The sequence below is a fragment of the Aphis gossypii genome, chromosome 2 (assembly GCF_020184175.1).
Source record: "Aphis gossypii isolate Hap1 chromosome 2, ASM2018417v2, whole genome shotgun sequence".
Lineage (NCBI taxonomy): Eukaryota > Metazoa > Arthropoda > Insecta > Hemiptera > Aphididae > Aphis > Aphis gossypii.
In genome coordinates this window covers 26,325,851-26,345,578 of record NC_065531.1, presented here as the reverse complement: position 1 = coordinate 26,345,578, position 19,728 = coordinate 26,325,851, and the positions used below count along the sequence as shown (strand labels likewise).

Below are 19,728 nucleotides of genomic sequence, written 5' to 3'. Positions count from 1 at the left end.
ACAGAATAAAAAAGAAATAAATATCATTATAAACCCAATACATTTCTCGCTCCGCTCAGAATCTAAAATATTGAAAATAAAATGTTTAATTAAATACTTTGCTTGAATGATATATTTAAAAACATAAGATATTTATTGTATTGTATTTTTAAAACATAAATCATATTACTAAAAATTTGGAATAAACTTAAAATACATGTAAACATGTTGTACATTTATATACTATTTATTTAAGTATTTAAGTATCACTGCAACTGCAGGTACAACTATTTATTAACCACTGTCTTATTATGAATATATAATTAACTAGATATCATAATAACCCATTAGTGATTTTAATTTTTAAATATTTGCATATGACATCTATCTTTTAGCATTTAATGAGAAAACTTTATATTTGTCAAAATAAATTATACATTTTTTTTAATCCAAGAATTATCCTCATTGTTCTGAAGTACTCCCTAGCGCATATTCTAAGTACTGTTTTTTCCTACAGAATTTCTTAGCATATTCCTGGGATTTAAACACTTTTTTGTTACTTTCTACGTTGCCTGTTTTTTTTTTATTTTGTTTCGCACTATCGCGGGAATCATTATGCTAATGTCACCCAGAAACCATAAAATAAACGGCTGTTCATTTACCTTTAATAAACAGCCTTAAAGTTCCCAAAGTATATATTCTCTTTTGGACGAGCCTCTTAAATCCCAAGAGGTCTATAACCGTTTTTTATTTATTTTAGTTTTCTTCTCCTTTTTTAATCTTTTTCAAAATCATGGACCTTTTTCTTTCAAAACAAACCCCAAATGTCAAAAATAATTTAATATGATGTGTGTTTTTGTCATCAATTATCTCTTATAAGATAACGTTCACCAATACTTTTATACATAGTATAATGAGTCTTAATCTACTAATACTTATAATATTATCATTAAATAATACCTAGAACAGTGATACAACTAGTTTCTGATCACGTTTTTACCATAAGTAAAGACCCTCTAATTGTATGACATAATACACGTTTCGAATCATAAACATAGTGATAAATATCTAAGGGCACAGTATAATTCAGTTAATACGAAATGTACGTATTTACGGTTCTCAAGAAAATAGTGTCAGGATGAGGAAAGAGCGAGAGAAAACATTAATCAGATATGTCTGGGAATTGTTCGGTTTTTAAAGGTTAGCTTATTCGGCCTTCAGGGCTTCCATATTAGTTTACTGCCGAATTGTTCCCAAAACATCCTAAATTAAATTTGTTCGTTTGGATTCGAAATTGAATTATGGGCGCCTCAAGCCCCAACGTGCAATGGAGGAAAGGGTGAGTGAGGTGCATGCTTGGCTTTGAACCCACCCGCAGCACGTTCGCATATAACTGCAGCCTATTTCGGACGTTTATACCACTCTAAGAGCCCCTCGCGGAGCTAAAACCAGTAATACTTATTAATGGATAAAAGAAATATAACAACCTCCAGACTTCATGGTTTCTTCCCTGAGCAAACATTGCGCAACTATAACTTTTACGAACATAATATAATACTTGTATTGCGTGTTCAAAAAAATTATATTTTAATTATAAAATTAAAACACCTATATTTTCAATCCTCTCGTTTATCCACGAACCTAATAAATAACGTTATCATATCAATTACTTAATTTCTTAATATAATTCAAATAGCTAAATCATGTATTAATTCTTAATTATAAATTAATAAGTTTTGAAAACTAAAATGTATTGCACTTTTAAATTTTAATTTAAAAATTAATAATTACGTCATGATTGATTTCTAGAAATATGCATGAAATTCAGTTATATTAATAAGTAAAATAATTATGTTTTAATGTTAATGCTAAAATCTTTTACAAAAAGTTAACCAAACTATTTACTGTTTGTACTATTTTTAACTAATTGTTGTAATTTAATTAAAATATTTCAACTAAAAATCAGTTTCCAACGTTTATACGGTTAATTTTAACAATCTGTATCTGTTTCAGAAATAACAGTATACTTGTTTGTGTTTTTCTTTGGCTGTAATTAAACTTGGTTTTTACATTTTTATTTTTAAATATTTTATACCAGACATAAAAGATTATCTTAATATTTATTTTTTTATATTTATAGATTAAGTAAATAATTGTATTATTTAAATTTTCGTAAATTTATTAACTTATTTAGAAAAATATATATTAAACAATATTTTTAAACATAATATTTCATAAAAAAATATTTTCCATTTAACAATTACCACTTATTTCTGCCTACAACTGGTACAATTGAATATTTCTATTATAAATGGGCAAGTGTTTGCTAAGTTTTGGTGAACATTATAAGAACGTTGCCCGTTTCTACATTACTCACAAACAGCTTAGAGAATAGCAGGATAAAGCAATATTTTGCCAATCCAATCTACGGGAAACGTGATGGAATTTCTCTAACCTACATCTATACAAGTTTTATATATAGTTTTTATAGTTTATTGTACATAAATAATACTATCAATATTATCGTTGAAGAAATAATTAGCTCAAATCTCAAATATGATTTATATAAATACACGAACATCAAATAATTTTAAATTGTCTCTACATTCCACGAGTAGATATATAATATTGTTATAATAAAATAAAATAAAGCATTATTCATATTAAATTATTGATTTCCTAGTTAAATCTATAGAGTCAAAATGCATACCTATTTAATTTATACAAACAACATTACCGTCATGAATGTATTTATTTTGAAATAAAAAATATATCCATGAACATTTATAAATTATATTACTTATTCATTTTTCATTACAATAAATAATTAATTGATATAAGTATAACTGTTTAAGTATACTTTTACTATTATTATTTATCAATCAATTATATTTAAAATCGTATATCTATGTGTAATGTGTTAAATATAGTATATAATTATTAATATTCCACGGCTTTACACTTTAAAATGTATATATTTACATTTTTGTAAAATCGTTTTCCTCAAATATCTCATAGTATGTATCTCAAAATTATTTATAAAAATAAAATACAATTGTTACCCATTTGAAATTCCAAATATTAAAATGTTTGCGTAAAAATGACTTTCATCATTTTTAGTGTTTAAAAAAACCTAAAATAACTTTCGAAGAAAAGAATCTGATTTAGTATTTAGTTATTTAATAATAATCTACATTGTTACATTTTTAAGCTAAAATTTGTGTATAAGTATTGTATGAACCAACGCTACACACTTGGGAGTTGTCTGTAGAAAAAAAAACTTGGGCTAATGAATTTGTGTTAGTAACAAATTCAGTACTATTCTACAAAATGTACAATATTGCACATATACATTATACATAAATAAAATTTTTTTTAAGTTTAAATAGTTTTGAAATCCATAACTATTAGTTTTTAAAGAAAATTAAATATAAAAATATTGATATTATTAAATTGCACAAGTTAAAAATAAGTATATCAATCAAATGACCAAAGTATAAAATCAAACATGGTATTAAAATAGGTTAGACCTTTTTTGACGGGAACCGTTTGGGATCCGACGTCCTACATAATCCTATTAGTACTATGTACAAATGTTATAAATAGATTAAATTATTAAATATAAATCTATTATATTCAGTTAATAAAGCGATTAATTATAATTAAATATATAACATTTAATATAAAATTTAACAACGCAATATTAAATATTTGTAGCATTATCATATTTTATACACCACACCAAACGGTTTTAAAAATTTTTTTTATACTATATTATTGATTACTTCAAAAGAAACAAGTGGAGACTGATGTGTACAGGCAAATCTGTAAACTTTTATACATATACCAATTATTTAAATATTAGTATAGGATTTGGATTAGTGTATTTTCACGTTTCAAATACTCCATTCCTTGTACCATTTTCCATGGATGACAAATGTTCAATACAATACCTATCAATAGTTAATTTATTCACACTCGATCATTTCTGTTTTTATAACATTTTGATAGGTACCTACTTATTGAACATTTAGAATTAAAATATATTTAATATTATTTTAAATGAAAACGCACTTAACGAAATTTAAAAAAAAAGTGGAAAACGTATATACCTACAGAGAACGAAAGTAATATAATATTGCATTACATTTATTATATGGAAAATAAAATATAAAATATAATAAATGCTTACAAGTATTGGTATCTATCTGTAAATTATATGTAAGTTTTAACTGCTATATATCTCACAAATAATAAAATATATATTATATTATATAACAGGGGTAGTCAAACAGTCGATCTCAGAAATTTTCAAAGTCGATCATGTTTGAATTTATTTTTAGGGCCACGCGCTCTATAAGTTTCTTAATAATTATAGTTATTCAATCATAAAAAAAAAATATATGGAAGTCGATCTTCAAAGGTGAAGTATATTTTTAGAAGATAATGACCAAAAAAATTTGGCCACCTCTGTTACATAAGATTTATCCCTATCTTTATAATACTATATATAAGGTGATTCACCAAGCATGTTAACCCACATTTATTCAAATTCTGATTTCTGGGGTTTTAAAATACACTTAGGGCCGTTCTAACAATGTCCTGTTAAGTGTCGGTTAAGACTAACCGATAGAATTCTGTCGGTTAACACATGATAAATTCTTGCTATTAGCGTTATCAGGCACTAACCGAACATGTTAAGATTTTTTGTACTACTTAATAATATAAACTTCTATTTTTCGAATAACAAATTGACAAACTATCAACTTTATACTGTAAATTACTTAGCGGAAAAATATTTTGATAATTTTGAGAGCCCAATTCAAAGTTTAAGTAAGTAATTTTGTAGTTGTCAAATATTTATACTAAAACGTCTAAAACTAATAATAGTTTTTGGAAAATTTAGAATACAATATCTAAATAAATAAATAATATTGATTCTAACATGTACCTACCTATTATACTTTGACCATTTTTTCGAATTATAAATATTAATAGATTAATGTTAGATTAATGTTAAACTATTATTAACTACTAAAATTGTCCAATTACCACAATTCCAATATCTTCCAGAGCTATTTTCAAGGAACTATTATACTTATCTAGGCTAGGCTATGAATTATGATTATACTAAAATAATACATAATATACTATATACATAAATACATAAAGTTAAATAACTTATAAACAAGGTAGGTACTCATGATTACTTGTTCGAATATTGATTTATATAATACGTAAAAATGTACAGAAAAATAATTTGCAGTATAAAAGTTGATTCTATTCATTGTAATTTGACAAAAAAGTTTCTTTCTTCGAAAGGAGCAAGAAAAATTTCAAGAATTTGAAAATGTAGGTAGTCTTAAAGTGTACCTGCTATTTAAATATTCCAAAAATTGGATATCGAATAATTGCATTTTTGAAGAATAAAGGATAGCATAATATTTCGGTTAATCACCCTCACCGTTTCACCAGGGTACTCGTTTCGCCCAAATTTTGTTTTTATATGATTCCCGTTTGGCCCAGAGTAGCTTAGATCAATTTAAAATTAAGTTGGCAATAGTTCAGTCAAATATTATATTTAAGGGACCGTTATAAAATCTACAGTAATAAAATTACGGGTAGGTAATTACTAATTGATTTAAGAAAATTAAGTCAAAATAAATATCGTTTATAAATAATAATATGTTAAGTCGATAGCAGATAACACTCCAGTCGTTATCGAATTGAAATCGATCAACATCTATAAAGGGAAATTTTGAGAAATTTAGTCCAAACATAAATGCGTGGAAATACCAGACATCAAAAGATTCAAATATAATTTAAAGGTTGGTACACAATCAGAAACAAAATATAACGAGATATCGATAATTATTCGCCATGAATTCATTAAAAGCATGTGTTACAATTTTAAAAATAAACTATAAAGTGTAGGTATTATTGTATTAATAAATATATTTTAAACGATTAAAATCGATTTTATTATATGTATAAATTTTTATAATAAGGTAGGTAAATTTGATTTTTTAATGATGTTTTTTAAATATTGTGCATTTAATTTTAAATTTGTTAAATGTGCCACTTTTGCGGAAAAAAAATTTTGGAAAACAAAGAGTATCGCCTCCTCATGGTGTTTTTTGAATAAATGCTACTCAAATATTATAATCATTACCAACTTAATTTTAAATCGATTTAAACTACTCTAGCCGAAACGGGAATCATATAAAAACAAAATTTGGACGAAAACGGGTCCCGCCCTTCAATCTTATTTTAATACTTAATACAATACATTTAATATTTATTGTTATTTTGTAAATCATAAATAACATTTATATCTTATGTAGAGCCGTAGAGAACAGAGGTACATAAATTCAAATTATTTTAACAGTGGTTATAAATTATAAATTCAAATCATCCAGAAGACAAGTTTGTATCATATTTTAATATCTAAAACAAAAATTATTTTAAAAAATAATTGGAATATTCTTATAGTATTTTAAACACTTTATTTGGAATACTTTTGTCCATAAATATTTGAGTATTAATTCCAAATACGTACTTTTTAAAAGTATTTTACCCAAGTTTGGAAAATCTTCGTAACGCATTATCTACTAGTAAAATATAATAGGTATGTAAATGTTCATCTCATACCTCACAACGATGCAGTGTGATGATCCCTTGATTTGAAAATTATAATTGCGATTAAGATTAATAAGATTGTACAAGTGATATAAATACATTATAAAACATATTATAACGATAAAACAGAAAAAAATATTATTCCTTTTACCTACGGGTTACGATAGCACAATCACAGAATAGATTAAAATAGATATTCCGTGGTTACAATATGGTTTTATAAATTAACTGGAATATTTACCGCCATCTAGTGGTAAATTATTATACCATTATAAATTATTTTTCCCGCTCATAAAAAAACAATGTTTAAACGGAAAAAAATCTATATGCTCTAAGCCCCCAAATGAATTTCCCTAAACGCCTTAAACCGATTGTTGAACACTTCTGACTTTTGAAGAAAGAATGGTATTGAAACAGAATTATATATTTGGAAAAAAAACTTCGCTTTGATAGTTTGATACCATGTCCAGTTTCTCGTGTAAAATAACACAGTTTATCTGTGAATTCAGAGAAGCCATTTCAATCTATAACGAAATTTTAACGAATCATTGAATCCTTGAATTCAATCAGTAATCAATATTCCCTAAAGAATATATTATTTAATTAATTTAGTGCATTGCGGTTACCTACTTTTGGCCGTAAGGCGCACCTATATTGTCAGGTCCGGTGTACCGTGGACAATCGTGGACACCGAGTATACTGTCCCACGCCCGTCCCGTCCAATACTATATCTTTTCTTCCATGAATCAAAAAATGTCAATATTCTGTTGCAATTTTAATCAAAATTTGTTTTGACAAACACAAATTGCCAAGTAATATTGTTTAATAGTTATTTTTACAAACATTAACAACATTGTTTGGGTTCTGAACGAGAGTAGAAATATTTTATCCGTTTTGAATATACATTTTTTTTTCTTTTCGCCAATCTTATCACGTGACCCGGTGACGCCTGCACTGTCCGCCGTAGCTCGTATCACCGAAACTTCATCTCCAATTGGCTACTGGCAATTCTCATTTCTCTTCATTTTCCTGCTGCTCGTAGCTCGTGCACACCATCTGAACTCTAAGCTCACGGATTTTAGTGTTCGAACCAATTTTGGACTTTCTTGAATATTCAAAGGTAAGTCATACTCACAGCCCGTCCTGGAAACTAAATTTCAAAATAATCGCGTCTGATATCCGACCTTCTATGGTTTGTTGCTGGTAGTGCGATTGGTATCGACGAAATGACATTCCCCCCCGCACACTTCCGCCACCTTCTTTTTGACAACCGCGTTAAATGGGGCTTGGGGAAATTACATTTAACTTTTTTTCATCGTACATAGAAATAATATAAATTTTATTTTTCATTCTGTTTCTTTCAGAACTCCACTAAAGATATTAATAAAGATGGCTCCTCCTTCATACAGTGATCTCGGCAAAGCCGCACGCGACGTATTCAATTCCGGTTATGTGTTTGACGTGCTCAAGTTAGACCTAAAAACCAACCAAAACGTGGAAATCAAAGCTGGTGGTACTCAGCATTTGGCTTCGGGCGCTGTAAATGCCAATTTGGAAACTAAATACGTGATCAACAAATCTAAATACTGTGAGTAATTCCCAATATATGATCATTAACTATTTTCATGCTCCCCCTTATCTTGTTAGTCAAACAATTAAAACTGATATCAATAAATATGCTAATTTTATTTTTCTGTTTAATAAAGAAATTATTTGCACAGTGATACTAGGCACTAAGTACTTTAATTATCTAAAATTGTGTTAATTTTTATTTTTTAGTATTTACATTGGTTGAGAAATGGAACACAAATGATGTTATGACCACCGAAGCTTCTATAAGTGGCTTGTTACCTGGTGTCAAACTTACAACTGATGGTACATTTGACCGCAAGAAACAGTAAGTTAAAGTAACCCTAATTCAATCAAATTTAATATTCACATAATTTTAATTTTCTGAAGATCTAAGGCTGTGAGAGTGAAGTCTGAATACAAAAATGATTATGTCTCGCTCAACTTGGACACTGAATTCAAAGCACTGAAACCTATCATAAATGCCTCTGCTGTAGTTGCTTACAATGGTATATATAACTTGACTTAATGTATTTTAAAATATTAAATGTTATTGTTTGTATATTATTCCTATAGGATGGTTGGGAGGTTTCAATGTCAAATATAACACTGGCGATAAGGAATTACAATCTAACAATCTTGCTCTCAGCTATGTAGCTAAGCAATTTGTGTTTACCACCACTGTGTAAGTAATATCACAAATTTAACTATCTTTTATTTTTTTATTATTTCATATTTTCCTAACAGAAATGATAATAAATTATTTGGCGGCTCGGTTTTCCAAAAATTATCTGATAAATTGGATTTGGGATTGCAAGTTTCTTGGTCATCTGAAAGCAATGATTCTTCACTTGCTGTGGGTTCTCAGTATCAACTAAACCAAGACGTTAAGTTGCGCGCCAAGATTAACAACAAGAGTCAATTGTGCATAGGCTCTGGCATTAAAGTCAAAGAAGGTATGTTACCATAATTTATTATCACACAAATAATAAAAATAAATCACAAAAAAATGTTATTTTAGGTGTAACATTGACATTGGCCAGCTTATTGGAATGTCGTCAATTCAACCAAGGCGGTCATAAATTTGGTATTGGCTTAGAACTTGCTTTGTAAGCAATACACATGCCAAACTTATTTGTACGTTATGTAGACAAAATGTATTGTCAGTAAACGTAGGATTATTAAACATAATCATAAGAGTATTTTTACTACATTAAATAATTCAGTGTGTATTTGTTTAAAATTAATTAGGAAAAATATAATTTATATCAGTTGCTCTCGTTATAATGTCATTTGATCATCTAAATGTTTATTCATCCATTCACGTACTTTTGGATCTGCCGACATGAGTTCAATAATATGATTGACATGATAACACAAAGATTCAATTTTCTTATCCCAAGTCGGCAATAATTTTTGAGCTGTAAAGAAGATCCATGTAATACTATGAACTAAAGAACATGGATTAGTACAAAAATAAAAATATCACTTACATTTAAAGTGAACATAAGATTCAACTTGATCAATTGAACCTTCCATACGTCCTTCAGATATCATTTGTCCTGCAATTTTCTCTGCTTTAATTGGTTCAATGCCCAATAATCGGCCAAGTTCCACAATCTTCATATTTTTATAAAGTTTACTAGCTGATAACAAGTTGTGTTCAATAATAGCACGATTCAATATGGTTGAACCTATAATATATAAAATTAAAAAATGATTTTAAAGAGTCGTTAGAAATCATTACCGTCTACTGTTTTAGCCTTCTGATGTGGTTGTAACATAGCATCCAGTTGTGCAATTTCATTAGGTCGAATTATACGGTCCAAATACATTTTTTCAAGGATGGAGAATTCTGGTAGACTTTGACATCTTTCATCTTTGAACAAAGTTGCTAGCATTCGACTGCGTTGTTGGCCTATAAAAAAATAAATTAATTACATTAAACTATTTTATAAGTTTTACACATGGAGCATTACATTAAGTTCACAGCAATGTGGTTATGAGCTTATAAATATCTTAAAATACAATCGATTCTCAGTAACTCGTTTATTTAATATTCCCCTTCAAATAACAATAACACTTAATGGTTAAATAATATTAACTCAAAAAATAATTTGGCAAATTTTCTTATCCAAATTTAATACTAAAAATAGTTTGATAAAGTTAGTGATTAGAATGACTCAAAATTAACAACATTATCACTTGCAGAAAAATGAACTTTCTTAAAATGATTGAAAAAGGCGAAAAGAAAAAACCTGAAATAATAGCCAAGGAATTTGTAATTCCAGCAAATTGTCTACGATAATAAAAAATTAAACATGTTATTTTTAAAATTAATAAATTAAATTTTTAACTTTATTTAAACCTGACAACTTGGAAAAAATGAAACTAGGAGAATACTCTGCTATAGAATTCTGTTTATTGAAATGGTTTTCAACAATGTCTTGACAGAAAAGTGAGAATGAAAAAAAAAACATTTTTTATTGTTTTAATTTAAAAATAAAAACATACTTTTTAAAAGTTTTTGATAACTCGAAATTTTTGGTAAGTTGAATTTTTTTTCCCCCTTGGATTTCGAGTCAACTGTATAGGGTGTTTCATAAAGAATGCAGTTTTGAATTTTGATATAAATCAATTTTATTTTATAAGAAAAACATTATTAATAGTACATATTATTTCACTATGACTTGAGGTTTAAGTGTAAAATATAATATTGTGCAAATAACCCCTTCTGCTCAACACGCAGTGACTATAATCACCCCACCTGCCCAAAATCCATACCAAACAGTTACTTACTGTGGATGCCCTTGGGTTCTCAGTTTTGTTTAATGACATCCACTTAAATGGAAATGTGCTTCATCACTTAAGATGATTTTTTTCACAAAATCAACAGGACATTTGATTCGTTAAAACCAAATTAACGAATTCAATTGTATACCAGTACATGACGACAAATAAACAAAATTACTATTACTAAACACAATCAATAAAAACCTCAATATTCACAAATGACAGACATAAGAATAGTCCCAACGAACCTAACAAAAAAAGGATTACCTAGCATTATAAAAACTACGTTTTTAATGAAACACCCTACTTCCTTATCTTCTGGAACTCATTTGTGCTTAGTGTAGTAAAAGTAAAATAACCAAACTGTATAATATTCAATTTACATTGACTTACCAGCAGATGCTAATACTGTGCAGATGAGAGCATTTTTTAAAGCAGCCATACGCTCTTCTTCTGATATAATTGATCTGTAGGACAACTCATTATATCTTTGAGCTGCTTCAATAAACTTGCGACGATAATCCAATACCCTTGCGTAGCACACTTTATAACATATTTGTAATTTCTCATTTTTAGATTCAGTCTAAAAATATAAAAATATTCATTTTTATGACAACAATAACTAGATAGCTTTATAAATATTACTTGTAGTAATGACGCCCTATTGATGAAAGACTCTGCTAACATTGGATCATCGTCTTCTAAATATAGACGTGCAATTTTCATGTAAGTTTCTAATTTATAATCGACAGTATATTTCCTATAAATTATAAGTTTTGAGTATCAAAACAATTAAAAAAAAAAATAACATTCAATAAATACTTTTGTCCTGTTTCAAGTGGTATACCAACAAGTACTGATGCTGCTTCTTTCCAGTTGTTTTCTCTTTCATAAATAGATGCTAAGTGTTGACGAACATTAGCAACCTGCTCTTCGAAAGAAATTACTCTCGGTTGAATCTATTAAAAAACTAATTAATTATTGATTTAACCACAGGGTGTATACATTTTTACTTTCTCCAGTGTGAAATGAGCCAATAATTTAGACTGTGAATCAGGTAAATCAGGTAAGAGTTGTGTACTGACATCAGATAATATTTGACGAGATATTACTAAGCTGACATTTTCATTAACAACTAACAATAAAAAATTATGTCAATTAATGATTTATTATAATTTGTCATTTTATAATAAACTAATAGAGCAATGCACAAAAATTTAACAAACAACTAGGTACTTACTGGCTTCAACAAATACTTTTAAAGCCTCAATGATATTGTCTCCAGTGTTCGATAGAACATTGTTCAATAAGCTTCTATATCTATAACAATTGAATATTAATAATTAATAATGATGATATACAAAATATCTAATAAAATTATCTCACTTGTCAACTTGATCTTTATGAGACGTCTGTGCATTAGCCAAATGACTGAGATGTTGGCGGATTTGAGCTATTGTAAGAGACATGTTTTCAGGCTTAATTATAACTCAAATAATTTAAAGGAATTTTCACGGTTATAATAATATGTTACAAGTCAGTGGAATAATAGTATAAATGTATAATTACAATAAAAAACGACAACTATCTATAAACATTTTAACAGCGCAAATCATAAATTACATAAATATTAAATAAAAATATTCGGTATATTCAATCTCAAATACTCAAATCTCGGAATAAACATATCACAATATTATTGTTATCTACTTATCGGACCGTGGTTAAACAAGTCATGTTATAACCATAAAAACTTTAACATGGTCGCCAACCAAACTACATAAAATTATGTACAATACATTTATTTTATTGTATCGGAATCACAAAGTGCCGGACGCTACCCTCACAGTAATATACTAGAAAGAGAAATAACTTTGATTTTCAATAAACAAATTAAGCGAGCTGTCGACCTGTCGTATACATATAAAAATGCTATGTAGCGGGGTGGGTTAGCTATTAATTATTACATATCCCCCCTTGAACATCGTTAGTAATCGCCACTGCTGTAATCTGAGTCCCTCAGTGTAATTTTTTAAAATTTAGTTACTAAATGCAATACATAGTATCATTGATTTTATAAAATCAATTACAGTAAATAATATCATAATAATAATATTTTTTATTAAGGGTGGTTGGTATAAGTTTTCCAGAAATATTTGGATTGATATAAATCCACCTTGTAAATGACAATTGAATACATCATACATGGTACTCATTTCTCTGGAAGTCTGCTATTGTAATTTTTAGCACATTATTTTATTGTGTATTCTTTTTTACATACAAAAAGGCTCAATACTTAATTGAAGTGCACAGTTAAATTATAATAACAGCACAGTACAACAGTGTAAATAGATATCAACAATAAATGGGAGGTAAACAGACCATGCACCAACTTACCAAACTTTAAAGTTTAAATCATATAAATCTGTTATCTATACATATTACACTCAATAATATAAACAGTACAAAACTATTAACTCTCATACTGAGAAGTAAAAATAAGACATCATAAAAATTAAATTTGTGATTTGTGAAATATATTTATCATGAACATGATTGGTGACACACTGACACCTTTAAATCTATCAAAAATATTATTATTTCCAATGATGGTGTGATTTAGTGTTATTAAATACAACTATACAAGTTTTTTTAAAATAGTAGTCATCGGATTGCCATCTGATCGGCGTTAATATATTACAAATTAAGGATCAATTTCACTCATGATATTAACATAAATTTTTGAGAAATAAAACTATAAAAATATAACTTATATTTATGAAAAAATATTTTAATAAATTAACTTGTGATTACATTTAGTTTTTAAGCAGTATCAATAATGCTAAGCCAGAAAAAAAATAGTTTAGCTTTTAAAAGTGACCATTGTTTTCTGAAATGAATACTTAAGCTACTCCAAAATGAACTGTTATATAACGGTTTGTCATATATAGTATTTATGCAGCTTACAGTCATTGGACGTAAAGATGTTAACCTATAAAAAAATATAATAACATATTATAATTTAAATTTTTAGTAAATAAATAAAATACTTTACTTTGACAATGTTCCCAAAGTTGTATCAATACCACGTATTAAATCATTAGTTTTAAGTAATAACAAAATTTGGGGATTAACAGTTTGCAGAATATACAAAGTTTCTGTCAACACTAATGGAATTCCACTTTGAAATTTTTCTTTCTATAAAATAAAACAAAAACTAAAAATAATTAATGTTTTTTTTATACTTTTGTTATTTTTTGATTACTTCAGCGTCAGTCAATTTCTTAGTAACAATTCCATCTTGAACTGAATCCCAAGTACGTCCAGCTACCATACACACAAGTAAACCATACATTTCAGCAACTCCTAATTTGGTACAGTATTTTTTCATTTTATCATGATTATTATCCAATATACTTTTCCATAATTTAGCATATGTACGTCGAAAACTATCAGTTAATGTCTGAAACAAATAGTTAATAGTATAATAAAAACAGATAAATATTTAAGTTGAAAGCTTACAGCGTAAAGACCATGATCCAAAAGTATTAAATTCAATTGACCATTTTTATCTTTGTTCACCAACAAATTACCAGGATGAGGATCACTGTGTACAAATCCATTTTTGAATATCATTTCACTGTATAAGCTTCCCAGTTTGTCAGATATTTCATTCACATTCAATCTAAATTTATGTACTTTTATTATTTTTATTCATACCCAAATTGAATGTAAATGAACAACATATGTAATATAATATTATACACAATATACATGTATACATTTTTAAATATTAAAATACTTGTATATTATTATTTGCTTTTGTTTTTCAATAACTTACTCATTAAGTGTTAGCACACTTTACTATATATGCAGTGTAAATAACCATGGTTGTTTACTATAACCATTGATTATACATAGTACTATGTATAATCAATGCTATAACTAATATTGTATTGATATATTCTATGCTTACTTATTTCGATTGATGTAATCAAGATCATTAATTTGTCCACCTTCAAAGAATTCCAATGTTAAGACTCTAGAAGAACTAAATTCATCATATATTTTTGGTACCTACAAATTAATAAAAAAATATACTTTAAAATTAATTTTAAACATATACATAAAGGTTAAATTATAGAGTAATATTAGTTGCATCTATTCTAAAAAAAAATGTATAAAACAATGTATTTGATTACACTAACTTAAAATAAAAATACCTTTAACCACTTAAAGTGTTTGAACATTGACCTAAGAGTTTCAGTATTTTGAGCTTCAATTGTAAAATCTAATTCTTTTGGTATATTCTGTTTTGTTTGTTTCACAAGCCATTGAAACTTAAAATCAGGAAAAATATAGGAACCAATGTTCACTAAAGTCTAAAACAATGTAATTAGCATTAATCATTATTACTTTTTAATTTTTTTTATGATGATATTAATATGTCTTAGCACTTAGGTATAATAATTTTATCAGTGACGAATCACTTTTCATCATTCTTTTTCAAATTATAACTCTTATTTAGTAAAGTTTAATATTAATAAAATAAATCATCTGCATCTAACCAAAGTACAAATGAATGAAAAAATGCTGGATAGTTAGTGTTGAAGAAGCTAGTAGAATAATTCTTGACACAGTCTGATATTTTCCTGCAATAACAAGTGTTATATAGCTAACACACATTATCACATACTCTACCAGTAAAAGATGCAATTAAATATAATGAATATAAATTTGACCAAATTTCTGTCATATATTATTATTGTTGTAAAGTAATTAGTAACTAATAATTTATGGTAATATACATTTTGTTTTTATGTTTTTATTCTCAATCATGCCCAGAAAATTCGCCACTGATTTGTATTATACAGTATGTTACCTCAATTATAGCAATATCTATTTTTGCATCTCCCCGAACATATGAATGCTGAACTTTAATAGCAACATTTTCTCCAGTTGATCGTAATTTTGCTTTATGTACTTGAGCCAATGAAGCTGCACCCAGTGGTTTTGGATCTATTTCGCTGAATAACTGATCGGCCTTTAAGTATAAATAATATCAACTTGTAAACATAATATATTTTATTCATACAATAAATATATACTACATACTATATTGCAATGTTTCAAATTTAGGGATCCATTTGAGGTAGCAAATAATTTTTGAAAGGTCGTCGAATAATTCCAATTCCAATTTTTCATTTTAGAACAATTTTGTTCTGAAGATTTATGAATAAAGAAAAAATATTATTTCTAAGAAAATTGTTTTTAGTATCAACAGATATAACTCTGATCATTGTAAATATTTATGTTACTTCAACTTTTCAAAGACCAAACCTAAAACTAATAATAGCAAATTTTAATCTAAATTTTATAACTAGGTAGTTTAAGAAAAAAAAATTCTTAAACTATGTTAGTTATGATAAAACATGTATTCTACAAAATTTAATAAAAATGTACAACAGGTATAAATACTAAATTTGAAACTTATTTTTAATAAAATTAAATAAATCAAATGTATATTTTTGACATAAGACCCCATACTACTCCACACGACTCCCCTACATTATAATCACTTAATTTGTGTAAAAAGCTACAGATCAAAATAATTACTTCTATCATATTATTATTGTGTAAGTAAAGGTAAAGAAACAATGCTATATTGTATTGTATAATGTATATATATATATATATATATATATATAAAATTAAGAATATTATACTTACATCTTGTTTAAGATCCTCTTTGATTACTTTGTAAATTTCTTTTAATGGTGTAATGGGAGCTTGACTGTGCAAAACTTTCAATGTGTCTGTATATTCTTTTGGAAAAAGATTTTCTAATGCTCCAATGTGTTGTCCAATCTTTATATAAACACCTTTATTAGTGCGGCATAGTTCTAGTAAAAGTTCAGCTGCTTTACTGTGAGACTATACAAAATAAAAGTAAATTATTTACAAAGATAAATGTGAATTTGATAAAATTAAAAAATATATATATCTATAAAACTTAACATACTTTTGATCTTATTTCTTGATAATTTGGTGAAGATTTGCTAACCGATGGTGCATACAGAGTAGTCTTATAATGATACATAACATGTATTCCCTAAACAAAATAATTTGACCATGCAATTAAAAGATTTATAATTACATTTATGAGATGAAAACTTAGACTTACAGTAGTGGCGGCTCGACTAAACCGAACAATACCGACTGAATCGATATTAAAATCATTTTCATAAAAAGAGTAAGCAGTTGCTACTGTACCACTCAGAATTCCTAATCCAATTGTTCTGCTCAACATCTTAATTAAAATTACCTCACCACACACTGAGCTTAATTTTACTTTTCTAAAAACATCTTAGACTTTAGTCAACTAATATTATATAACTATTTAGTAATCAGTAAAAATCGGTAATAAATAATAAAAAATCAAATGAACCGAATAAAGGATAAAAATTAACCGACACGTTTTTTTGATAATATAAATCATTAATCAAAATTCAGACATAGTTCATTAGTTTGAATTTCTCTTTTATAGTGAGCATAATTTATGACCTTGAATACTTGGTGATAACATACGTTGATAGAATTTTTATCACTCATAATTTATTAATAATTACATGATAACACAGACATAAACGTTCTATTTAGAAATCTGTACATTAATAATTAATATTATTTTTGTAGTTATTACTATAATTGAAAATAAATACAATTTATAATTAATGTTATGTTATTATAATATTACATTAATTACCATATTATCATAATTAGTATTAAATAGATTTATATTAACATTATTACGTCTACAATGTTATGTAATAGACAATAACACAGAATTAAATAAATTTCATTGAATCTGTAACAAAAGTTTATATCACGGTCATGAATTAAGATATACCTTAAGTATAAAATTATATAGTAAAGTTAATTAAGTTAATTCGTGATTACACGTGAACTACACTATTACCTTAACTATAACTAATAACAATATAAATATTAAACACAGAAATATAGTCAAATAGTTAATAAGTGCTTAAAGTATTTAATGAGCGGAGAAGTGGATCAACATTTTTCAGAATAATACATTTTTTTTATATTATGAAGCTTTCAAAAAGAATTTTAATTTAAATAATAAAATTAAAATGTGATTATTTGAAAAAAAAAATGATGAACAAAAATAATTTCTCGCTTCTTCATATTTTGAGATAAGTGTAACTGTTAAAAGATTCACTTTAAGTCTCTAACACAATCATTTATTAAAAAAAGTAACAATAATAATATATACAGTAGTTGTTATTGTTTTTCATTTTGGTCAATTAATTATTTATTTTAAAATTGTAAAATATATGATACATGAACAACTTTTAAAAATGTATTTAACACTTATTTAGTTGTGCACTATAATAATTAATGAGTAATGACATATTATTGCAATGAGTATACAATTTTTGTCATTATTATAGATGATTCAAAACAATAACTATTATTATTTATTTTTATCTAGTAGAAACAGAAATGGGTGAATCTCGATCATATGCATTGGTAACATCCATTTCGACATCGTCATCTTCCTCATCATGGGTTTCACTATCATCTGAAGCATTGACCTCTTCTTCTTCATCCTCTTCATCTTCTTCATCTTGTACCTATTAAAAAGGAAAATAAATAAATTAAAATTATAAATGAAGCATAAAATGTACATAGGTAGGTATGCATAATAATATTATAATGATAGTATAAACCATTGCTGCTAAGAACAGTTTTTAACAGAATAATTATATTATGTTGTACATAAACATGAATGTTTTAAATCAATAATTGTCTTATTTGTACAAATGTCTTAAAATTATTGTGACTCAGTGGTGTTTTACATTTTTATAATGCATACTTTATAGGTATCTTCAGTGGCGTGGTGAATCATGATGCATAACAGCACAACTTTATTTTTCAGTAACTACCCACTCTTTATCCCCTTAATATACCTAATATATAATACATAATATTATTATGTACCTGTATATATTTTAATTTTAATTTTATGTTATTGGTAAAAAATTATGTATCCAACCATCCCACTCCCAAAAAAATCTACCATGATGCCTAGGCATTATAAAACACCGTTCACTGCGTCACTAGGTACCTTTGTACCTATTTGTTTAGAATTTTAAAAATTATAATTCAATAAAACTACTTCAAATATCACTAAAGATAATATTATAACAAATAAATGAACTACAACTAATAAAAGAAAACTGTTACAAACAATACAAATAATGCAGAAAAATTATGAGTCATGAGAAAGATATTGAAACAAATGTATTACTTCAGTTGCCGTTTTGCCAATTGGTACTGGAAAGTCTTTGTCGTTGATTTTATTTGTTAATGTAAGTAACTAAAAAATATATGAATTATTATTAATAAATAGGTACGTTTGTAAAATATTCTAGTAAATATTCTTAATTTTACCCAGTTTTGGTGGATACTTTCTATTCGTATAAGCTCTGTATCTTCGTTTTTAGGCTCATCAACACTAAACCATAATGGATTTACGATATTTGGGATCATAGTTGGAAAAATTGGAATACCAGAATTCATTATGATGTATTTTAATGAAAAGAATTTAAATTCGATAAATATAAATATTCAAAAGAAAAACATCTCATAAAATAAAATTAACAGTTGTATTATCATTTATCAACATAAATCGAATAACAAAACCTCACAGAATATTCTGTG

The 19,728-nt window shown here is 26.7% G+C and overlaps 5 protein-coding genes across 5 annotated transcripts in view; 1 reads left to right on the top strand and 4 right to left on the bottom strand.

Moving 5' to 3' along the window:
- Positions 1 to 6,763, bottom strand: part of LOC114126188 (lachesin-like) — a 111,332-nt gene extending 104,569 nt beyond the window's left edge. The window contains exon 1 of the mRNA XM_050201235.1: positions 6,631 to 6,763. The gene's annotated coding sequence lies outside the window, so the exon portion shown is untranslated. The remainder of the gene's footprint in view (positions 1 to 6,630) is intronic.
- An 803-nt stretch (positions 6,764 to 7,566) lies between these two features.
- On the top strand, positions 7,567 to 9,474 carry LOC114125520 (voltage-dependent anion-selective channel-like). The gene is made up of 7 exons (XM_027989202.2): positions 7,567 to 7,738; positions 7,983 to 8,206; positions 8,398 to 8,515; positions 8,578 to 8,696; positions 8,764 to 8,872; positions 8,935 to 9,143; positions 9,209 to 9,474. The coding sequence occupies exons 2-7, from the start codon at positions 8,008 to 8,010 to the stop codon at positions 9,298 to 9,300; spliced, it is 846 nt and encodes a 281-aa protein (XP_027845003.1). The 5' UTR covers positions 7,567 to 7,738; positions 7,983 to 8,007; the 3' UTR covers positions 9,301 to 9,474.
- LOC114125519 (COP9 signalosome complex subunit 4) lies at positions 9,390 to 12,664 on the bottom strand. Its single transcript, XM_027989201.2, has 9 exons — positions 12,367 to 12,664; positions 12,221 to 12,300; positions 11,994 to 12,115; positions 11,803 to 11,939; positions 11,626 to 11,740; positions 11,374 to 11,563; positions 9,935 to 10,105; positions 9,681 to 9,881; positions 9,390 to 9,608 (listed from the first exon to the last, which is right to left on the bottom strand). Exons 1-9 carry the CDS (start codon positions 12,447 to 12,449, stop codon positions 9,469 to 9,471), a joined length of 1,239 nt encoding a protein of 412 aa, XP_027845002.1. The 5' UTR covers positions 12,450 to 12,664; the 3' UTR covers positions 9,390 to 9,468.
- An 831-nt stretch (positions 12,665 to 13,495) lies between these two features.
- LOC114125518 (aarF domain-containing kinase 1) lies at positions 13,496 to 17,527 on the bottom strand. The gene is made up of 10 exons (XM_027989200.2): positions 17,165 to 17,527; positions 17,003 to 17,092; positions 16,711 to 16,914; positions 15,863 to 16,024; positions 15,204 to 15,362; positions 14,957 to 15,057; positions 14,503 to 14,665; positions 14,246 to 14,443; positions 14,036 to 14,178; positions 13,496 to 13,972 (listed from the first exon to the last, which is right to left on the bottom strand). Exons 1-10 carry the CDS (start codon positions 17,288 to 17,290, stop codon positions 13,804 to 13,806), a joined length of 1,515 nt encoding a protein of 504 aa, XP_027845001.2. The 5' UTR covers positions 17,291 to 17,527; the 3' UTR covers positions 13,496 to 13,803.
- A 696-nt stretch (positions 17,528 to 18,223) lies between these two features.
- On the bottom strand, positions 18,224 to 19,693 carry LOC114125532 (anaphase-promoting complex subunit 15). The gene is made up of 3 exons (XM_027989219.2): positions 19,459 to 19,693; positions 19,316 to 19,384; positions 18,224 to 18,638 (listed from the first exon to the last, which is right to left on the bottom strand). Exons 1-3 carry the CDS (start codon positions 19,585 to 19,587, stop codon positions 18,489 to 18,491), a joined length of 348 nt encoding a protein of 115 aa, XP_027845020.1. The 5' UTR covers positions 19,588 to 19,693; the 3' UTR covers positions 18,224 to 18,488.
- Between the last annotated feature and the right edge of the window lie 35 nt (positions 19,694 to 19,728).

What these genes read in the sequence shown, in the direction of transcription:
- LOC114125520 (XM_027989202.2), top strand. Translation starts at nt 8,008, where the DNA reads ATGGCTCCTCCTTCATACAGTGATCTCGGCAAAGCCGCACGCGACGTA. An exon ending in GATCAACAAATCTAAATACT is followed by an intron (nt 8,207 to 8,397) that starts GTGAGTAATTCC and finishes TTTATTTTTTAG; the next exon opens with TATTTACATTGGTTGAGAAA. An exon ending in ACATTTGACCGCAAGAAACA is followed by an intron (nt 8,516 to 8,577) that starts GTAAGTTAAAGT and finishes AATTTTCTGAAG; the next exon opens with ATCTAAGGCTGTGAGAGTGA.
- LOC114125519 (XM_027989201.2), bottom strand. Translation starts at nt 12,449, where the DNA reads ATGTCTCTTACAATAGCTCAAATCCGCCAACATCTCAGTCATTTGGCT. An exon ending in AAAAGTATTTGTTGAAGCCA is followed by an intron (nt 12,116 to 12,220) that starts GTAAGTACCTAG and finishes TTTTATTGTTAG; the next exon opens with TTGTTAATGAAAATGTCAGC. An exon ending in GAAGGCTAAAACAGTAGACG is followed by an intron (nt 9,882 to 9,934) that starts GTAATGATTTCT and finishes TATATATTATAG; the next exon opens with GTTCAACCATATTGAATCGT.
- LOC114125518 (XM_027989200.2), bottom strand. Translation starts at nt 17,290, where the DNA reads ATGTTGAGCAGAACAATTGGATTAGGAATTCTGAGTGGTACAGTAGCA. An exon ending in ATCAAGAAATAAGATCAAAA is followed by an intron (nt 16,915 to 17,002) that starts GTATGTTAAGTT and finishes TATTTTGTATAG; the next exon opens with TCTCACAGTAAAGCAGCTGA. An exon ending in TAGATATTGCTATAATTGAG is followed by an intron (nt 15,363 to 15,862) that starts GTAACATACTGT and finishes ACATTGTTTTAG; the next exon opens with ACTTTAGTGAACATTGGTTC.
- LOC114125532 (XM_027989219.2), bottom strand. Translation starts at nt 19,587, where the DNA reads ATGAATTCTGGTATTCCAATTTTTCCAACTATGATCCCAAATATCGTA. An exon ending in AAAGTATCCACCAAAACTGG is followed by an intron (nt 19,385 to 19,458) that starts GTAAAATTAAGA and finishes TATATTTTTTAG; the next exon opens with TTACTTACATTAACAAATAA. An exon ending in TTGGCAAAACGGCAACTGAA is followed by an intron (nt 18,639 to 19,315) that starts GTAATACATTTG and finishes CCTTTTTAATAG; the next exon opens with GTACAAGATGAAGAAGATGA.